Below are 18,913 nucleotides of genomic sequence, written 5' to 3'. Positions count from 1 at the left end.
AAAAATATATTTACAAAAATATGAAAAAACACACTTAACATTGCAATATATATTAAAAGCATAAAAAAGCATCTAAAAAACACACAAAAAAAGAAACTAATTAAACACCTAAAATACATTAAAAAACACGGAAAATACCAAAAAAAAATAATCATGATACACCTAAAAAAAACTTTGAAAATACTCATATATAAAAATTCAACAAAGTCAACAGTCCACCGATCATTAGTACACATAGCACGTGTTGCCCATGTATTGACCGTACTATTGATCATCGTTGACCGGTGCCTAATTTTTTTTTCCGGCAAGATTCTAGCTAGTAGTGTTGGTGTTTTCAAGTGTTTCATTTATTTTTCTTAAATAATATTTTTATAAATAAAAATTAAAATAAAGTTAAAAGTGTAAATCTTTTGTTAAAACATTTAATTAAATAAAAATATGTTTTTAATAAAATAAAATTGATATTATTTTTATAAATTAACTTTTATATCTAGATAATTTAATTTTTTTAATATTTATATTTATTCTAGCGTCTATTAATTTGGAATGGAGAGAGTATAATTTAAAAAAAGAAAATTTTAATATAAAAATAAATTTAATCATTTATTTTAAAAAAAACTTAGATACTAGTGAATTAGTGATGTAAGTTTTTTCCATGGCTAACTAATTTCCACAACACATAGACTATTCTTTTTAATACTACACTATTGAAATAGACTAGTAACAGAAGAATTGTATTATCTCTCATTAAATTGAAAGAAAAGCACAAAACACATTTAATGCAACAAGCATAATTGGAAGAATAAGTTTTTTATTTGTATTCAATATTATAAATGGAAATATAAGTTAGATCCATTTATTTTGGTAGCAGATTTGACACAATTGGTTCAGAAAGTCCAATAATTCCACAACTTGCTATCTATATCCTTGGACAACAAGCATATATACTCAATTTCCTCGAAGGAAGAAAAATATAAATATAAAATTAAAAAGTGATCGGAGGGTAGCTAACACGCGCAATACCAGGAGAGTTGAATAAGAAAATATTCTTAATTGCTGATTAGTAGTAGTAGTAGTTTTTGACTGAGTAGTAATAGTAACAGTAATTATAAGCAGCCAAATCCAACTTCGCAACCTGGCATGTGCCTTGGTAAATTGATTGAAACTGACCAACCAAAATATGAAGATTATCATTTTTTTTCAAAAACAAACTTACTATAAACAGAATGCTAAGAAAGATTTACTATTATATATCATTATATAGTAATATATTCATTTTTTTAAATTATAAATACAATTACATATTAAATTAAAAAATATATCACGTACATAGTAATATATTTAAGCATATCAAATTAAAAAAACTAACCATCAGTTACTTAATTGTTCGTTTTTTTTAAATATCCCAAGTACATCAAAAATAATTTTTTCATAGCATTTATACAAATACAAAACAAATTAAACCATATTTTTTTTATCTAATCATACTATTATTATAATTTCTGTTCGGTTCGATTTTAGCATATTCCTATTTGTAACTATGCGACGAAGGCAAGCGGCAAAGTTCTTATATTTTACGATTTATCCCTCTTTATTTTGAAAATTATTTCCACTATATACTACATATTACAATTTTTCCCGTTAAAATTCTAATTCCGTCGCTAATTCAACGTAATTATTGTATCGATATTTTCGCGCAACAAGCTGATAAAATTTTATTAACTTGTTATTTAAAAAATATGGTGCAACCGTTGTATGTAATAATCACTGCTTTGCAACAGTACATAAATCACAAAAAAAAAAATAAGCAAAGAGAGCGTAAATAAGACAACTCTATTTTAATTTTATTTCATGTATACCATATTTTTTTCTATCTATATAGCCATATCATAAAACCTGCATCTCTCCACCTGTTTTGTGTGGTTTAGATTACCATTTTCTCAAACTATCCATTAACAGCCTCCTTCTTTCTTTCCAAACCCTCCTAATTTATAGCACCAGCACACTGTGAACCTGCAAAAATCAAACACTCACCGATTCTTGCACTCATTTCGCAGTGTAACTGAGTTTCTAGCTCCAAAACTCGGTATTTTAATTCATATTCTGCAACTTTGACCATGCATCTCATCAGAACACGACGTTTACTCTCTCTACCGGAGCAAGAACACAGGCTGTTTTGACGGGAAAAAGTTTCCCGGCGGTGAAGGTATATATATTTACACACACTGCATGCATACATATTGATGGAGTATTTTTTTTTAATTTTGGTTTCATGCTTATCTTTTTGCTGTTTGATTATTTTTTTCTCAGATTTGTATATCGAACGAATATCTGTTAGTTTTTGTCGTGTGTTAATTAATGAGCTAGTTTTAAAAAGTGAATAAACAAATTAATTTATTTACTTGGTTCCAAACAGATAATTTGTTTTCTACCAGACTAACAAACAAATTCGATTAAATTTTCAAATTATTCGTATATGGCGTATCTGTTATGCTTTTGATTTTTTCGTTGTATACATTCATCTTCATCGTCGTCTTTCTTTGACTGAAACTTGAGATATTTGAAGATTTCATAATTTCGAAATGAACACAGTAGCTAGCTGCTACCATACTTGTAGGAGTTGAAAATGTCTTGTAGTTCCATAATGATGTTTTAATATTATTTTTGTGATTGTTCCAATTACATTTTTTATCTGTTATTTTTCGCAAACTCTTTTACATCTCTAAGAACAAACACAAAATTTCTAGTGAAGAGAAATTCTTAAATATCCAGAACACATCTGTTACAACTTTGTCGTCATTTTAATGAAGTGTTGTAATATACTAATTGGTTTAGTTTACGAATGACGTGCTAGACTCGATCTACCTAAAAATTTCTCATAAATTAGTATAAAACATAGAATAGCAAAAAAATATGCTTCGGAAATGATGAATAATTATTGAACAGCTCAATGTTAGAAAATTTAATAATAAAAAGTAAAAAAAATAAAAATCACCAAAAACCCGTTGTTTGGTTGCACGAATAACTTGACACAACCGCTGCGTATGATAATCACTTGAAAATGATAACTGGTTGGTATAGCAGGAGTATCTATTTTCCAGGAATGCATGTGATTAGCCAAGTAATGGCCCCTTAGAATTTTGTCTTTCATGAAAAAACCAGATCTAATTAATTACTATGATATTTTTTTTCTGATAGAATTCTAGTCAACATCTTTGTCGGTTGATTTATGTTTATACTATATACTCAGTAAATGTCACGGGCCACATAATAACAATACTGTCTTCACAAGTTTAATTTGCTTTTATTTTTCTTTTGCAGAAGTACTCAGAACTAAGCCAAGGCTTGATTTGTTCACGTCAATTAAAAAAAAATGGTTTCTCCACCATGGATAGCTTCTCTGTCTTGCTCAACCTCAGTGATTCAATCTAATGCAGACACGTCATTTCCTTTGATATTCCATTGGCTAGGATTCATTTTCCTCTCCCCCTGTCCACAAAGAGTTTTACTATCCTCCATTGATCTACTGTTCTTACTCGTCCTCTTAGTCTTCGCGCTTCAAAAGGTCATTTCGAGGTTCAGTTCGAGCGGTCATGGTCACTCCAGTTCCGATATTAACAAGCCTCTTATTGGAAACAGCAATAGAGTTTTCGTCAGGACAAATATCTGGTTCAAACTCTGTCTGATTGTAACAGTTCTGTCAGCATTTGGTTACACTGCTTTATGTATTGTGTCGTTCAGATGGAAGCTAGCTGACGGGGTGTTTTGGCTAGTTCAAGCTGTAACTCATGCAGTGATTGCAATCTTGATTGTTCATGAGAAGAGGTTCCAAGCTGAGACCCACCCGCTTTCTCTTCGGGTTTTCTGGGTAGCTTATTTTACTATCATCACTTTATTTAGTTCGTCTGCCATAATTCGATTAGTGGCTCAAGAGAAAATTCTGATAGCAGATGATTTAGTTTCTTTAGGTTCATTTCCTTTATCGGTTCTTCTTCTTTTCGTTGCGATCAGAGGATCAACGGGGATTGTTATTACAGGAGCTCCAGAATCCGAACCGGAAGTAAATGAAGGAACTAAATTTGATTCGTTGGTTAAAGACAACGTTAGTGGATTTGCTTCAGCTTCTAATATATCGAAAGCCTTCTGGCTTTGGATGAATCCATTGCTGACTAAAGGCTATAAATCTCCTCTCAAAATGGATGAAATTCCAACTCTGTCACCACAGCATAGAGCTGAAAAAATGTCTCAACTCTTTGCTTCAAAATGGCCTAAACCAAATGAAAATTGTAAGCACCCTGTTCGGACAACTTTGCTCCGATGCTTCCGTAGAGAAATCGCCTTCACAGCCTTTCTCGCAATCCTGAAGCTTTGTGTGATGTATGTCGGGCCCGTTCTCATTCAGAGTTTTGTCGATTTCACAGCTGGAAAAAGAACCTCACCTTATGAAGGATACTACCTTGTCCTTATTCTTCTTGCTGCAAAATTTGTTGAGGTTTTGTCAGTTCATCAATTTAACTTCAATTCTCAGAAACTTGGAATGCTCATTCGGTCTACTCTCATCACCTCTTTATACAGAAAAGGCTTGAGATTATCCGGTTCTGCTCGTCAATCTCACGGAGTTGGACAGATTGTAAATTATATGGCTGTTGATGCTCAGCAACTATCGGACATGATGTTACAGCTACATGCTATATGGCTGATGCCATTTCAGGTTATGGTTGCTTTAGCTCTCTTATACAGAGCACTTGGTCTCGCGGCCGTTGCAGCTTTACTCGGAATTGCCGGTGTTATGGTGTTCTCCGTCTATGGAACGAAACGAAACAACAAGTTTCAATTCAATGTGATGTCGAATCGAGATTCACGAATGAAAGCAACAAATGAGATGCTTAATTACATGCGCGTGATCAAATTCCAAGCATGGGAGGAGCATTTCAATAAGAAAATCCAAAATTTCCGTGAATCGGAATTTGATTGGCTTTCGAAGTTCATGTACTCAGTTTCGGGGAACATTATCGTAATGTGGAGCACTCCGTTACTCATATCAGCAATCACCTTTGCAGTTGCATTATGGTTGGGTGTGCCACTTGATGCTGGGACAGTATTCACAACAACATCCATTTTCAGAATCTTGCAGGATCCTATCAGGACTTTCCCGCAATCCATGATATCGCTTTCTCAGGCAATGATATCTCTCGACAGGTTGGATCGTTACATGTTGAGTAAGGAATTGAAAGAGCAGGCAGTGGAAAGAGTGGAGGGGTGTGACGGTAGAATCGCGGTGGAGGTTAAGGATGGGTCATTTAGTTGGGATGATGAAAGTGAAGAGGAGGTTTTGAAGAATATAAATTTTGAAATCAAGAAAGGCGAACTTACCGCTATTGTTGGAACTGTGGGATCAGGGAAATCTTCTCTTCTAGCATCAGTTCTTGGTGAAATGCACAAAATATCAGGAAAGGTATGAATTACAAAAAAAAAGCCCTACTGAAATTTAACATTTTCTGTTTCTTTGAGATGGGCATTTTATAAAGTTGCTTTCATTTCTTTCAGGTCAGGGTTTGTGGAACCACCGCCTATGTAGCTCAAACATCATGGATTCAGAATGGAACTATTCAAGAAAACATTCTATTTAGTTTACCAATGGACAGAGAAAAGTACGACGAAGTTATCAGGGTTTGTAGCTTGGAGAAAGACTTGGAAATGATGGAATATGGAGATCAAACTGAGATCGGAGAGCGTGGCATCAACCTCAGCGGTGGCCAGAAGCAGCGGATACAACTTGCCAGGGCTGTTTATCAGGATTCTGATATCTATCTTCTCGATGATGTTTTTAGTGCTGTTGATGCGCATACCGGTTCTGATATATTTAAGGTAGCATTAGTTTTATTCTGTCACGGTTATTGATCTTTTAGCAAGTATTGATAATAGTATTGAATTAGATATTGAATCTGTCATCAATTATCTGTTGCAGGAATGCGTACGTGGAGCGCTGAAGGGAAAAACTATCTTACTTGTAACTCACCAAGTTGATTTCTTGCATAACATTGATCTTATCATGGTAAGCCTGAGCATACTTATCACTCATCTTCTTTCTTACAAATGCAAAATTTCTGATACGTACGCGCTTCTCAATTCCAGGTAATGCGAGATGGAAGAATAGTGCAGTCAGGAAAGTACGATGATCTATTGGATTCTGGTCTAGATTTCGGAGCACTAGTGGCTGCCCATGATACTTCTATGGAACTTGTGGAGTCTGGTGGTGCTGCAGTGCCTGAGGAAAATTCTCCGAGGCCACCAAAATCTCCAAAATCCCCGTCTAATGCAGTGGAAGCCAATGGTGAAAACAAACATCTAGATCAACCAAGGTCGACAAAAGGAACTTCCAAGCTCATCGAAGAAGAGGAAAGGGAAACTGGCAAAGTGGGGTTGCATGTGTATAAGCAATACCTCACGGTAGCTTTCGGATGGTGGGGAGTTGTAGTAGCATTTTTATTGTCCGTACTCTGGCAAGTTTCTTTAATGGCTAGTGATTACTGGTTGGCATATGAAACTTCAGAAGACGGAGCTTCCAATTTTGACCCTTCTTTATTTATTTCAATCTATGGAGCTATTGCAGTTGCCTCGCTTGTTCTGTTAACAGTTAGATCTTTTTTCAACACAATCATGGGGCTTAAGACGGCCCAAATTTTCTTCGTCGGTATTCTTCGTAGTATCTTGCATGCACCTATGTCTTTCTTTGATACCACACCTTCAGGAAGAATATTAAGTCGGGTACGAACAAAGTTTTTTCATTCTGCATATTACCTTAGTCTTCTATTATTGGATTATAGTTGTCTAATTTTGCTCTATTTTGTGTCCTTTTCAGGCATCATCTGACCAAGCCAATGTTGATCTTTTTATTCCCTTTGTCTTGAGCATGACAGTTTCCATGTACATCACATTGCTAAGCATCATCATTATCACTTGTCAATATGCTTGGCCAACCGTGTTCTTATTAATTCCTCTTGGTTGGTTGAACATCTGGTACAGGGTATGAATAAGTTTCAAACCCTTATATTTGTCTATTCTGAACATATTTTTCCCAAGTTACTGACTATTTCTTTCATCTTGTCTTGATTTGCAGGGATACTTTCTTGCAACATCTCGAGAATTAACTCGTCTTGACTCGATTACAAAAGCTCCAATTATCCATCACTTCTCGGAAAGCATATCAGGCGTCATGACAATCCGGTCTTTCAAAAAGCAGGAGAGGTTCTCTCAGGAAAATGTTAACCGAGTTAACGGAAGCTTACGTATGGATTTTCACAATAACGGATCAAACGAGTGGCTAGGTTTCCGTTTGGAGCTCGTTGGGAGTTTGATCCTGTGCATCTCTGCTATGTTCTTGATTCTGTTACCTAGCAGTGTCATTAGGCCAGGTAAATTACATTCTAACATATAATGTTATCTATACAAAACCAGTAATGGGTTTTAATGAGTAATTTTAATGCAGAAAATGTTGGTTTATCACTTTCTTATGGATTATCCCTCAATGGTGTGCTGTTTTGGGCGATATATATGAGTTGCTTTGTGGAAAATAGAATGGTATCGGTCGAGAGAATTAAACAGTTTACTAAAATTCCATCGGAAGCAGCATGGGAGAATAAAGACAGGGTCCCTCCAACAAGCTGGCCAACTCATGGCAATGTTGAACTCAGAGATTTACAGGTGAAATATCGTCCCAATACTCCTCTGGTTCTCAAAGGTATAACTCTCAGCATTCACGGTGGAGAGAAGATTGGAGTTGTTGGAAGAACAGGAAGTGGAAAATCCACTTTAATCCAGGTTTTATTTAGGCTGGTAGAACCAACAGGTGGAAAGATAATCATTGATGGCATAGATATTTCCATGTTGGGACTTCACGATCTTAGATCTCGTTTTGGTATAATTCCACAAGAGCCGGTCCTTTTCGAAGGGACAGTACGAAGCAACATTGATCCTATCGGAGAGTATTCCGATGAGCAGATTTGGAAGGTAATTAATCATTGCATTTCTCTTTCAAGATTCGCTCGTAAGTTTGCGTAAGTAAACAAAAAACTTTTCATTTTGTAGAGTCTCGAACGTTGCCAGCTGAAGGATGTGGTGGCTGGAAAACCCGAAAAACTCGATGCTACCGGTAAGTACAAGACGAATGGATATATAGATTTGTGCTAGTCATGTAAGGTGAAATTAATTTAATGGAGCTTTTTCTATGTTTGAATAGTGGTGGACAATGGTGACAATTGGAGTGTGGGACAAAGGCAACTTCTGTGCTTGGGGAGAGTAATGCTGAAGCGCAGTAGGCTGTTGTTTATGGATGAAGCAACTGCCTCAGTTGATTCACAAACTGATGGAGTAATTCAGAAGATTATCCGAGAGGATTTTGCAGCATGCACAATTATCAGCATTGCTCACAGAATACCAACTGTCATGGATTGTGACAGAGTCTTAGTTATAGATGCAGGTATGTTAATCTCCTATGTTGAGCTCTACGTTGTTGACTTTCGTTTCCGTTTCTGGAAACATAGTCTCATATCAGCGTCTCCGTTTCTATGCAACATAATTAATCTCTTTCAATTGATTTTGTTTTCTTTATTTCTTATATTGTGTATACAGGAAAGGCAAAAGAATTTGATAGGCCATCTAGATTACTTGAGAGAGCATCACTTTTTGCAGCACTGGTTCAAGAGTATGCCAACAGATCAGCTGGATTATGATGAAAATAAGAGATCAAAATAATATTATTGTGGTGAATCGGGTCGCAGAAGAAACTTGTAATACAAGCTATGTTGTACATGCTCTTAATTTGCATCCACATAGATAAGGAGACAACGAAGCCCAAGGGCTGTTCAAATATGCAAATTCAAAATGTATCAAATAAGCATAGTACTAGAAGTTAGCATTTTCAGAGTATGCAGTATTTGATATTATAATTGTATTTATGATGATAGACATGTCTATCTTTAATGTCAAGTTTATTCTCATTAATTAATTTAGTTTTCTACATGTAATGTTCTAAATAATTGTTACAATTTTTCTAATCCTACTGAGGACAAGCTCAGGCAGAGAGGTTATCATTTTGCTTCGAGTAGCTCTCTTTGTTTGGTGCATGGTGAGAACGATGATCATTTATTTGTTAACTGCAAATTTGCAAAGCTATTTGGCAAGCAATTGTCAGTTCATTCGGTACCAGAATTAATGGAATGGATTCTCTGGTCAGCTTGTTCCGCAACCTATAGACATTGGAGGAGTACATAAACTCACTGTCTATAGGTCGCTTTGGAGATAGTTTATGAACTTTCAGCTTGTTCAGCAACCTGTAGGTCCGCCAGACGATGGTGGAGGAGCACATGAACTATTATTTATTTACGATTCGAAACACTAAACGATTTTTCGTCAAAAAATGCTGATGTGGATACCGGAATAAACATTGTTCTGGCATGTACATCGACATTTTTATAATAAAAAATGTCTAGTACTCTGAATTGTAAATAATTTGAAAATTGGTGTCAGAATTGCCAAAATTAAAAATTCGTATCAAATTGGAAAACACGCTAAAGTTTGTAATTAAAAAAAATTCAAACGTTTATTTTTTTTATCAATTACAACCAAATCTTTTAATTTCTATAATTATGTCAAATTTGAAAGGTTATTTATGCAATTATGACCAAAAGTTTCAATATTTGACAAAACGTTCATATTAACTCTTTTTAGAAGTTAGATTTCTTTTTTGAAATTTGGTCGTAATTGAAAAAAGATGTCAAACTTTGAAATTTTAATCACAAATTGCAAAATAAAATAAAATAAAATTAGACATAATTATAAAAACTAAAAAAAAATTAATTATAGATAATAAAAAATGCAAAAATTTAGCCAAACTAACAATGAAACGACGCTCTCGCTTTACTAAAGAATAAAAAAGATCAACCGACTTGTCGTTACTCTTTTCTGTTTGTGGATCGATAAAACCCTAGACAAAACCCTAATCTGAGAAAGAAAGGCGGACACAGAGAAAAATGGGAAGGTCAAGAAGAAAATACAAAGAATCAAGAGCAAAAGTGAAGGTAGCTTTACCAAAGAGATACCCTAACGTGTTTAAACCGTCGTTTAATGTACCTCCGAAACTCCGCTCTCTGCTCGGCGTCGATCGTTCCAAATGGGACGACAAGGCCAGCGTCATCAAAAACTACAAATCATTCGGCGTCCTTACAAACCCTAACTTGCTCGGCGTCCGATGCCGAACTCCTCACATCATTCAGAACGAATCTCTCAATGTCCCTCCTCCGCCGTCTGACGGACCCATTGACGAGTTCGAACCACTCGATTCCGGCAGTGAACTTGAGGAAGATGGTCAGTTCCTTTTTTTTTTCTATATAGTTAATTCAGTTATTTTGAATCATTTAATCATTATTTGGATGCCGATTGTTGAATTTGTATTGGTGTTCCTGTTACTTGATTGTCACAGTTTTTATCTTATTGTTAATAATTATGTGAATTAGACATTAATATCAAATTTCTTATTAAAAAGGTCTTAGAGCTTGTTTGATATAAAGGAATTCTATACATTCTAAGAATTCATTTGGAATTCTAAAAAAAGGAATTCATTTGGAAGATTTGGTTAGCTTAAGAATTCAATTGGAATTGATTTGGGACACTATAGGTTGACTACGTTCATACATCATCCATGGACAAATCCAATCGCATGAGAAATACTTTCAATATTTAATGCATTTAAAATATATAAATGATATTTTTGAGAAAATACAATCTTTAGCTGACTTAATTGCTCCGAATATAATATTCAATTTGATTTTTTGAAATGAATTATATACTTTTTTAGGATACTGAATATGGAAATTCATTTAAAACTAAAATAACTTATAAAGTATAATTGAACCAAACATGATTCATTTAAAAATAAAATGTATTCTAGAGTGAATTGAAGCAAACAATTTTAAGTGTTTGCTAATAGTGCTAATGTATTCGTAATGAAATTTCCTAGTTGTTTCGTGGGATATATTTGATGTTTCTTGAGATGCTCTCTCTTGATGATCAATTTGGTTTGTGTAGATTTGAAATCGGCCCTTGGAAAGAAGCGCAAGGATGGGAAAGGTGCACCATTGCAACCATTGACCACTATGCAACGTGTTCATATCGGTCGGCTCGTTGAAAAATATGGAGATAACTACCAGGTGAGTTTCACATTCGCTTTTAAATTTTTGGCTTGTGAAACATTTGTTGTTGTGGTTATGCTAGACTCAAATTCATTATTTCTGCAGGCTATGTTCATGGATACAAAATTAAATGTGATGCAGCATTCAGTGGCAAATATTGAGAAATTGTGCAAAAGATATCACTTTTGTAAAGATAAGAATCCCTTAATCTTGTCTTGATTTGAGAACTAATTTTAATTTTGTTCCAATGTTGTGGATGTGTTATCCAGATTTCCTCTTATGTGGGGAACTAATTTTGTTCATTGTTATGTATGTCTTAGTTTACATCTCATCGCAATGTGGCAGAGTTAACTCTACATTTGATAAGATGGTAATATTAAATAGACAGAAACTTTGGCTTGAGATGAATTATAAGATTGAAACCCAAATGACCGTAGTCTACCCAAGCAAAGGAGCCAAATATATATATTTGGTGTCTTTGATGTTTGCTTGGAAGAAAATTTGGTTTACTGTGAGCTTTATGTAGATCTTTAAGCTGCTATACAAATCGAGTGGAGCAATATGCATGATAATTAAGACGGATAATTAAATTTCACTGCATTTAACACCGTAATTCTCTTATAATTCGCTGTTCCATCCAAAAGTTATAAAAACAATTTTCTTGTACATAAAGTAGCTCAGTGTATTTATTGATTGTAGTTCCTAGGATAATCAGAAACAAGTAAAGAGAATATTGGATTATTGTGGGTAATTGATTTTGTAGGTCACTCAACTTACATATAGTATCAAAATGATCACTGAACTAAAAAACACTACAAACTGATCATCAAACTTTGCTTTTTGTAACACAGGGAAGTCACTATTTCATTTTCGGTCATTTTTATCACATGTGGCAGCCGATTTTTTTTATAGTCCACATCACAAGCCACATCATCTGAAAAAAAGACTTACTTCACCCCTCAACTTTGCACATATTTTTCAAAATAAAAATCAATACTTTTGTTTACATTTTAACCATCTTCAATCTATCTCTTATCCATCTCTAACCACCTCCACCAGCCCTCACCACCCCTACCTCGCGACTACTACCCGCCTCCGCTAAAACTTTTTCACATTAACTCTATTTCTTTTCCAGAAAAAATCAAATGTACACAGGATGCAATTGTTTCAACTTTAGAACATTTCACTTCCAATATAAGCATATCAGATCTCTTAAAACTTACAAATTAATTGAAAAAGAGAAGGAATTCATTAATTAATTAAATTCCATAATATTACAAAACCTAAAAAGAGAAGGAATTGAATACAGATCTAATAAAACTTTTCATGTAATCAAAATTTCAAAATCTTAAATCCCACAATATTTCAAATAAACTCATGTGGATTAAAGAACAGCGAACATACATAAAAGATCAGTGACGACAAATAGAGAACGACAGAGGAGCAGACGACGGCGATGATCTAAAGATTGAAGACAGAAGAGCAGACGATGATGACGAGTAGAAAGATTGAAGGCAGATGAGTAGCGACACTAGTGTTGGAAGCTCCGATGGAAGTTAATGTCGATGAAGGCAGAGGAGCGGTGGAGGCGGAAGTAGAAAAGAAGCAGGTGGAGGCAAATAATATTAGAGTTTTTTGGGTTTTTCATTTAAAATGAAATATATATTATTTGCATGTGTCAATTTGTAATTGGATTTTTTTAGGTGATGTGGCTTGTAATATGTGGGGTAAATAAAGTCCGGCTGCCACATTGGATAAATTTGACCGGAATTTATTAAGTGACTTCCCTGTGTTACATAAAGTAAAGTTTGATGATCAGTTTGCAGTGCTTTTTAGTTCAGTGACCATTTTGATACAATATGTAAGTTGAGTGACCTACAAAATCAATTACCCGATTATTGTCTTAAAAACTTTACTATTTCCTTGACCTCCAAATCTAGAGGCAGAAGCAGAAGTGAGTTCAAAGCATTGCTACAGAATGCTCGGTACAATTCTATAATGAACGGGTACCAATATATGCTTGTACTATATGCTGTAGCTGGCAGCATAGGACATGAGTTCACCTATTCGCATTCTCTGTCGTGAGAACCAAATATAACGTTAGTTTTAGCTAGATTCGTCTTGTGGAGTTTTGTAGCAAGGGGAAGAAAAATCAAGACCAACAATTCTATTTTCTGACAATCTATACCAACAATTCCATATTTTCAAAGGAAAACAACACTAACATTTACATATATACAACAATTTTGGTAAATCAAACAGCACATCGGTGAGCACTTTATCTGCTCTCACCCTATTTTTATGGAGCCCTAAATGACATAAAATACTAGCTGATTATTACTACGGAATATGAATTTAGCATGAAGATGAAGTATCTACACACCCATGAACGCCCGACACTGGAATTCCCAGTGCTCCTTTGCCTGTCGAACTCTCTCCACTCTTTCCGACTGCAGTCGCTGTTCCCAGTATTCATGGCAGCTGTGACATGGACATACATTGTTAGAAGTTAATAAAAGTTTCAAACTATCTAATTCATTTTGTTTTGAACTTGTTGATTTACCTTCGACTTAACAACAGATTAAGCTCTTCCAAGTGTACGGCGCCTTCATAAACTCCAGTCTACAATCAAAGGTGGAAAGTAATTATTACAGGTAAAAGGCCAATTAGGTTGATATAGAGTTAAATTCAGATTGGAGTTGATTTTAAATGGGATAATGTCATAAAAATTCACCAACTTTACATGTTTTCTCAATTTAATCACATTTTTTAAAACTTCTCAAAAACATACACCAACTTTCATTTTTTCCCAAATTCATACACGGTGCTGACGTGCCACTTATTCATTGGTGCAATTTGCTGAGGTGTAAGTTATTTTTTACCAATGAATGAGTGACACGTCAACACCATCTATGAATTTGGGAAAAAATGAAAGTTGGTGTATGTTTTTGAGAAGTTTTAAAAAATGTGATTAAATTGACATAGAAACTAAAACATAAATGTAATTTTTTTTAAAAAATTGAGATTCTTGCAAATGAAAAAAAAAAAAACTATGGATCATAATGTAAAAAAATTTGAGATTCTTGCAAATGAAAAAAAACTATTAGCAATTACTCCATAAATTAATTTTGTAAACAAGTCAGTACACAAACTTAGTGACTGTGGGCAATTAGTCCCATTTTGGCAATTTGCCCTCAATTTGTAAGCTAAATTGTCCACTTAATTGGCAATTTACACTCTTAACTTGTAAGCTAATTTGTCAAAATGGGCCTAATTATCTATAATCACCAAGTTCGTGTATTAATTCGCGCATAAAGCTAATTTATGTGTTGATTGCCCATAACTTATAAATTGAAGGGGTAAATTGCTACTTAAGTCATTTTCTCAATATAATTCAAATTTAGTTAAAACTTAAAAGATGTGTTTTGATGACCAAACCGGCTAGTTTCAACTGCCAGCTAAAAGTCACCTAGGTTTGGTTCACTTAAAACCAAAAATGTGGCTCAACCGCGCTGGATCGGAAAAATTTGTACAAATTTAAACCATTGGATCGGCAAAATCGTCGTGTTTTTTGTCTATATAAGAAAAAGGCCATTTATGCCCTTATAGTCTGGCTTTGAATCAATTAAACCCTCAACATCTAGAAAGATTCAAATATGCCCCCAACATCTTAAAAAATGAACAACCATGTCTCCAGTTGTGACGCATAAATGAAATATTGGAAGCTTGCATTTTTTAAGATGTTGGAGGCATATTTGAACTTTTCTGGACGTTGAGGGATTACTTGAAGCCAAATCTTAAGGGCATATATGACCCTTTTTTCTATATTTAATTATACCTCATTTATTTATCTTTTTAAAGTAAAAAAAAAAAAGATGATAAGGATGTAGGAATTAGAAATCAAAATTTAAATGAAGATGAAAGAAAAATAACCTCCCGACACAAAGGGCATTTCTGTTTAGGTTCTGCAGATTTGAGTCCATCAACAATGGTGACTGAAGCAGCAGAGCAAGCACACAAATAGCAGAATATATGGCCACACGTTAAAGACACTGGATCAAATACCGTATCCTGTCAAAAATCAAAAACAATAACAAACAAAACAAATCAAATTCAAATATTTACTCCAATGAGATCCAGTCACTTCTTATTAAATTAAAGACTTAACAAATTACCAAGCAGATTGAACATGTCAAATCTATCTCAACGTTGACAGAATCAAAAAGCTTGCAAGAAAGCGACGGTTTCTGATCATCATCATCATCAAATGTCAACGAGCATCCGTCGAACAACGCGGGACCTTTCGCCCTCGAATTCATCTTCGTTTGCCTTAAATTTATATGAAAAGCCATAAGCTCACATAGCCACGGAGATTGAAGAATCTCAATATGCATACTTTGCGCTTGAGACCTGAACGCTTGTCCTTGCTTCGAGTAATGAATCTATAACCAAAATAGTTCTTCGTAAGTAAAAATTACATCAGCGGTGTCTGAACTTTTACGAAATTTTACTATTTCGATACCTTATCGTATTTCTTGAGTATTTTTCGAACCGCGATTGAATTAATGAGTGCATATGTAACCAAATCTTTGCCTTCTTGAATCAAAGCGACATGATTTCCATGCAATTTTCCTTTGAACCATATTACATATTTTCTGAAACCAGAAGCTAAGTGGAGTTCAAGCAGTTTCTGAGCTCTTTCATTAAAGCAGCCAACAATTTCAGACATTTCCTTTAGAAGGGACGGGAAAAAAGTTCCATCGCAAACTACATTTAAAATCACAAATTAATTAATCCCTAAAAAATATTAAAAAATATAGTAATCTGATATACCTGAACAGAGATGAGGACAGTGTTGTTCATCGGCAGAATCAGAAGACTGCTCGTTATTTTGATTAACGAATTGTTGATGAGATTCAAAGTCTTTTCTACATTTCTTGAGAATCTTTTTGAGTTTCTTGAAACCAAGCCCCGGTAATTCCTTTTCTTGATTTTGCATGAATTCTTGATATTTTTTGCAGAATTTCATTTTCTGATTCTCGTAAAAAAACAAGAATTAAAATCTTTTGAATAGATTGTTAATCTGATGAAGAAGAGGAGAGGGAAATAAGTGATGTGAATCTGTCTCTAAATCACACTTTATAGATGTGGATTTTAGTTACCTGTTTGAGATGGAGCATATATAGGACAAAATGAATATACAGAAATTTCTTGTTTGGATAAATAGAAAGAAACAGTCAAGTTTCTTGGAATTTACTCCTACACCTTATATTCTATAGTTGATTCAGTAATTTACTAGTGTCATTGCTTCCCAAATAAAATATTTCATCTTGTCATAGTATTTTAAAAAAATACTCAATAAATTTAGGCTTAAATGCACCAAAAATCATCAACTTCCGCGTGTTTTTGATATTTAATATAATCTTTTAATTTTGGCAAAAAAGTACACGAACGTTCAAAATTTTGCAATTAAAAACAGCGGCACCATTTTGGATCTAAAACGGCGCCGTTTTGAAAGTAAATTTGCACTATTTTTCAAAAGGAACATATGCGTGCTCTTAATTGCAAAATTTTGAAAGTTCATGTACTTTTTTGCTAAAATTAAAAAATTATGTTAAATACCAAAAATACGTGAAAGTTGGTGATTTATGGCGCATTTAAGCCATAAATTTATACAATTATTATATTCAGCTAATTCTTATGTTTTTGTTTATAGATAAAAAAAATAGATATATGTGTTAATTGCTACACATGAAACACTTAAAAGAATTGATAAAAAAAATACATCTACTTTGGAATATTTTAATTATTGGAGAATCCAATGGCAAAATGCTCAATTTTAAAAACAAATTCTAGCAAATTTATATTTTAATTTGTATGTATGAATATGAATATATAAATAGTTTAATGACTCGTGCGAGGGTAGTTTTTCATGCCTAGCTAAGTATAACCGCTAACCAATGGCTAGTAGAGGTCAACAAGAATCATGTGAGGAGTAGTTGTTATTTTTCTTCATCAAATTGCTCCAAAACAATAATAAAAACTTCAAAACTGTGGATAACACCTGATTCTATGCATTTCTCATTTTTTTATAAAAAATATAATATCAGAAACTAGATAAAAGAATGTCGTTCAATAGTATTATTTGGATGGCTGAATTGATGGCTAAAAAAGTTTTAATAATGAAGTTTCAGGCTTAAAAAGAACAAAAATATAATTGTTTTAATCCTCATTATTAATTTATTAGTTTTTCCTAAAGATAATTTTATATGTAAATTATCAAATAATTCCTATGTAAATAGTCAATAAATTATATGTGGGTAATAATGAGATTAAAAACACGGAGAACAATATAATATCCCGTCCGTCTCATAATTAAATAAAAAAAAATTATTCTGAATTATCCTATAATATTAAAGTTTTTCCATTTTTAACTATGTTTTGAATGCTCTTATTTAGATTTATGAAAAAATATTCTTATTTATTTTTATTGATATTAATATTTATCTACTAATATTGGTATTTTCTTATTTTTTTTAATTCTATCTAATTAAAATAGATTAATTATAATAGATTCAAATTTTTTACTATTATTAAAAATAACTTTATCCGTCCAGTTTAAAAAGAGAAGAATTAATTTTGCACTAAAATTAATAAAACATGACAACATTATATTTTATCTTGATTGTGGAATTTCATTTAATAATAAACTAAATGTATTGTAAATTAAATTAAATTTAATATATATTTTAAATAACTAAAAGGATAAAATGTAAGTTTAATATAAATTGACATGCAAAATAGATATGAATTCATTGCATAGGATATGACATACTGAAATAAAAAGAGTACGTAGTATTAATGACTTTTTTATCCATTAACAAGTTAAAGAATACTAAAAGTTTGCTATAATTATGAAAGAAGGTAGTATAATTTATAAATTTTATATTTAATAATTATAAATTTATATAATGTAGCAAGATTTACGAATGTAGCACTTTTTTTATTTTCCCATCTATTAAAGATTGTACACATTAAGGAAGTATTTTTTTGTCTTAGATTATAAGTAAATACTAATATAATACTAACAAAATTTATAAAAATTTAAATTATTAATTCAAACAATGTCTATATAATATATTTTTTCTTTTTAATAGAGTTGTCTTTTTTTATATATTTTTATATTTTAATTTTTTTTATCTATTTCTAGTAAATAACAAACATTCAAATTATTTTTCTTATATTATTTTATTTAAATTTCAATAATAAACTAATATTTACTGATATTTATAAATAGTAGGAAGCAGTGACTATATTAAACTAGGACATAGTAAAAAATAGAAAAAAGAATTATAAAAATTATGATATTAATTGTATTTTTGTAAACTATGTGATAAAAATAAAGTTGACAGCTCTATTAAAATAGCGCAGATCTGACAATTCGTGTCTGCGGATTATAATAATTTGTGTCTTCGGATTATAAACGGGTCAGACTCGTTTAGATAAATACACAATTAGCCTAAATACGAACAAGACACAATTATTAATTAGGTTTGATATATAAAATTTAAATACGATAAAAATATGATACGGATTATATGACACGACACGTATAAATACGTTTGTCTAAATGTGTTAACGAAAAATAAGAATTCATACATATGCGGCTTTTCGAATTCAAACAAACGTGAAGTGTTGGCTTTTTCTTCCTTTTTTTATTTTTA

General features: G+C 32.8%; 3 protein-coding genes across 3 annotated transcripts; 2 read left to right on the top strand and 1 right to left on the bottom strand.

Moving 5' to 3' along the window:
- The first annotated feature begins 1,870 nt into the window (after positions 1 to 1,870).
- LOC126686215 (ABC transporter C family member 4) lies at positions 1,871 to 9,021 on the top strand. The gene is made up of 11 exons (XM_050380262.2): positions 1,871 to 2,206; positions 3,322 to 5,455; positions 5,548 to 5,868; positions 5,969 to 6,055; positions 6,136 to 6,768; positions 6,863 to 7,027; positions 7,121 to 7,415; positions 7,490 to 8,010; positions 8,089 to 8,152; positions 8,240 to 8,479; positions 8,632 to 9,021. The coding sequence occupies exons 2-11, from the start codon at positions 3,374 to 3,376 to the stop codon at positions 8,730 to 8,732; spliced, it is 4,509 nt and encodes a 1,502-aa protein (XP_050236219.1). The 5' UTR covers positions 1,871 to 2,206; positions 3,322 to 3,373; the 3' UTR covers positions 8,733 to 9,021.
- A 978-nt stretch (positions 9,022 to 9,999) lies between these two features.
- On the top strand, positions 10,000 to 11,597 carry LOC126685823 (nucleolar protein 16). Its single transcript, XM_050379788.2, has 3 exons — positions 10,000 to 10,365; positions 11,086 to 11,207; positions 11,295 to 11,597. The coding sequence occupies exons 1-3, from the start codon at positions 10,032 to 10,034 to the stop codon at positions 11,406 to 11,408; spliced, it is 570 nt and encodes a 189-aa protein (XP_050235745.1). The 5' UTR covers positions 10,000 to 10,031; the 3' UTR covers positions 11,409 to 11,597.
- Positions 11,598 to 13,332: 1,735 nt separating this feature from the next.
- On the bottom strand, positions 13,333 to 16,383 carry LOC126685851 (probable E3 ubiquitin-protein ligase BAH1-like 1). The gene is made up of 6 exons (XM_050379828.2): positions 16,023 to 16,383; positions 15,712 to 15,956; positions 15,365 to 15,631; positions 15,123 to 15,260; positions 13,753 to 13,811; positions 13,333 to 13,670 (listed from the first exon to the last, which is right to left on the bottom strand). Exons 1-6 carry the CDS (start codon positions 16,216 to 16,218, stop codon positions 13,565 to 13,567), a joined length of 1,011 nt encoding a protein of 336 aa, XP_050235785.1. The 5' UTR covers positions 16,219 to 16,383; the 3' UTR covers positions 13,333 to 13,564.
- Between the last annotated feature and the right edge of the window lie 2,530 nt (positions 16,384 to 18,913).

The sequence above is a fragment of the Mercurialis annua genome, linkage group LG6 (genome assembly GCF_937616625.2).
Source record: "Mercurialis annua linkage group LG6, ddMerAnnu1.2, whole genome shotgun sequence".
Lineage (NCBI taxonomy): Eukaryota > Viridiplantae > Streptophyta > Magnoliopsida > Malpighiales > Euphorbiaceae > Mercurialis > Mercurialis annua.
Note: the sequence above shows the minus strand (reverse complement) of the source record. Positions and strands in the feature narration are given on the sequence as shown.

What these genes read in the sequence shown, in the direction of transcription:
- LOC126685851 (XM_050379828.2), bottom strand. Translation starts at nt 16,218, where the DNA reads ATGAAATTCTGCAAAAAATATCAAGAATTCATGCAAAATCAAGAAAAG. An exon ending in CTGTCCTCATCTCTGTTCAG is followed by an intron (nt 15,957 to 16,022) that starts GTATATCAGATT and finishes TTTTAAATGTAG; the next exon opens with TTTGCGATGGAACTTTTTTC. An exon ending in AATCTGTTGTTAAGTCGAAG is followed by an intron (nt 13,671 to 13,752) that starts GTAAATCAACAA and finishes TCCATGTCACAG; the next exon opens with CTGCCATGAATACTGGGAAC.
- LOC126685823 (XM_050379788.2), top strand. Translation starts at nt 10,032, where the DNA reads ATGGGAAGGTCAAGAAGAAAATACAAAGAATCAAGAGCAAAAGTGAAG. An exon ending in CAGTGAACTTGAGGAAGATG is followed by an intron (nt 10,366 to 11,085) that starts GTCAGTTCCTTT and finishes TGGTTTGTGTAG; the next exon opens with ATTTGAAATCGGCCCTTGGA. An exon ending in AATATGGAGATAACTACCAG is followed by an intron (nt 11,208 to 11,294) that starts GTGAGTTTCACA and finishes TTATTTCTGCAG; the next exon opens with GCTATGTTCATGGATACAAA.
- LOC126686215 (XM_050380262.2), top strand. Translation starts at nt 3,374, where the DNA reads ATGGTTTCTCCACCATGGATAGCTTCTCTGTCTTGCTCAACCTCAGTG. An exon ending in ATAACATTGATCTTATCATG is followed by an intron (nt 6,056 to 6,135) that starts GTAAGCCTGAGC and finishes TCTCAATTCCAG; the next exon opens with GTAATGCGAGATGGAAGAAT. An exon ending in AGTCTTAGTTATAGATGCAG is followed by an intron (nt 8,480 to 8,631) that starts GTATGTTAATCT and finishes TTGTGTATACAG; the next exon opens with GAAAGGCAAAAGAATTTGAT.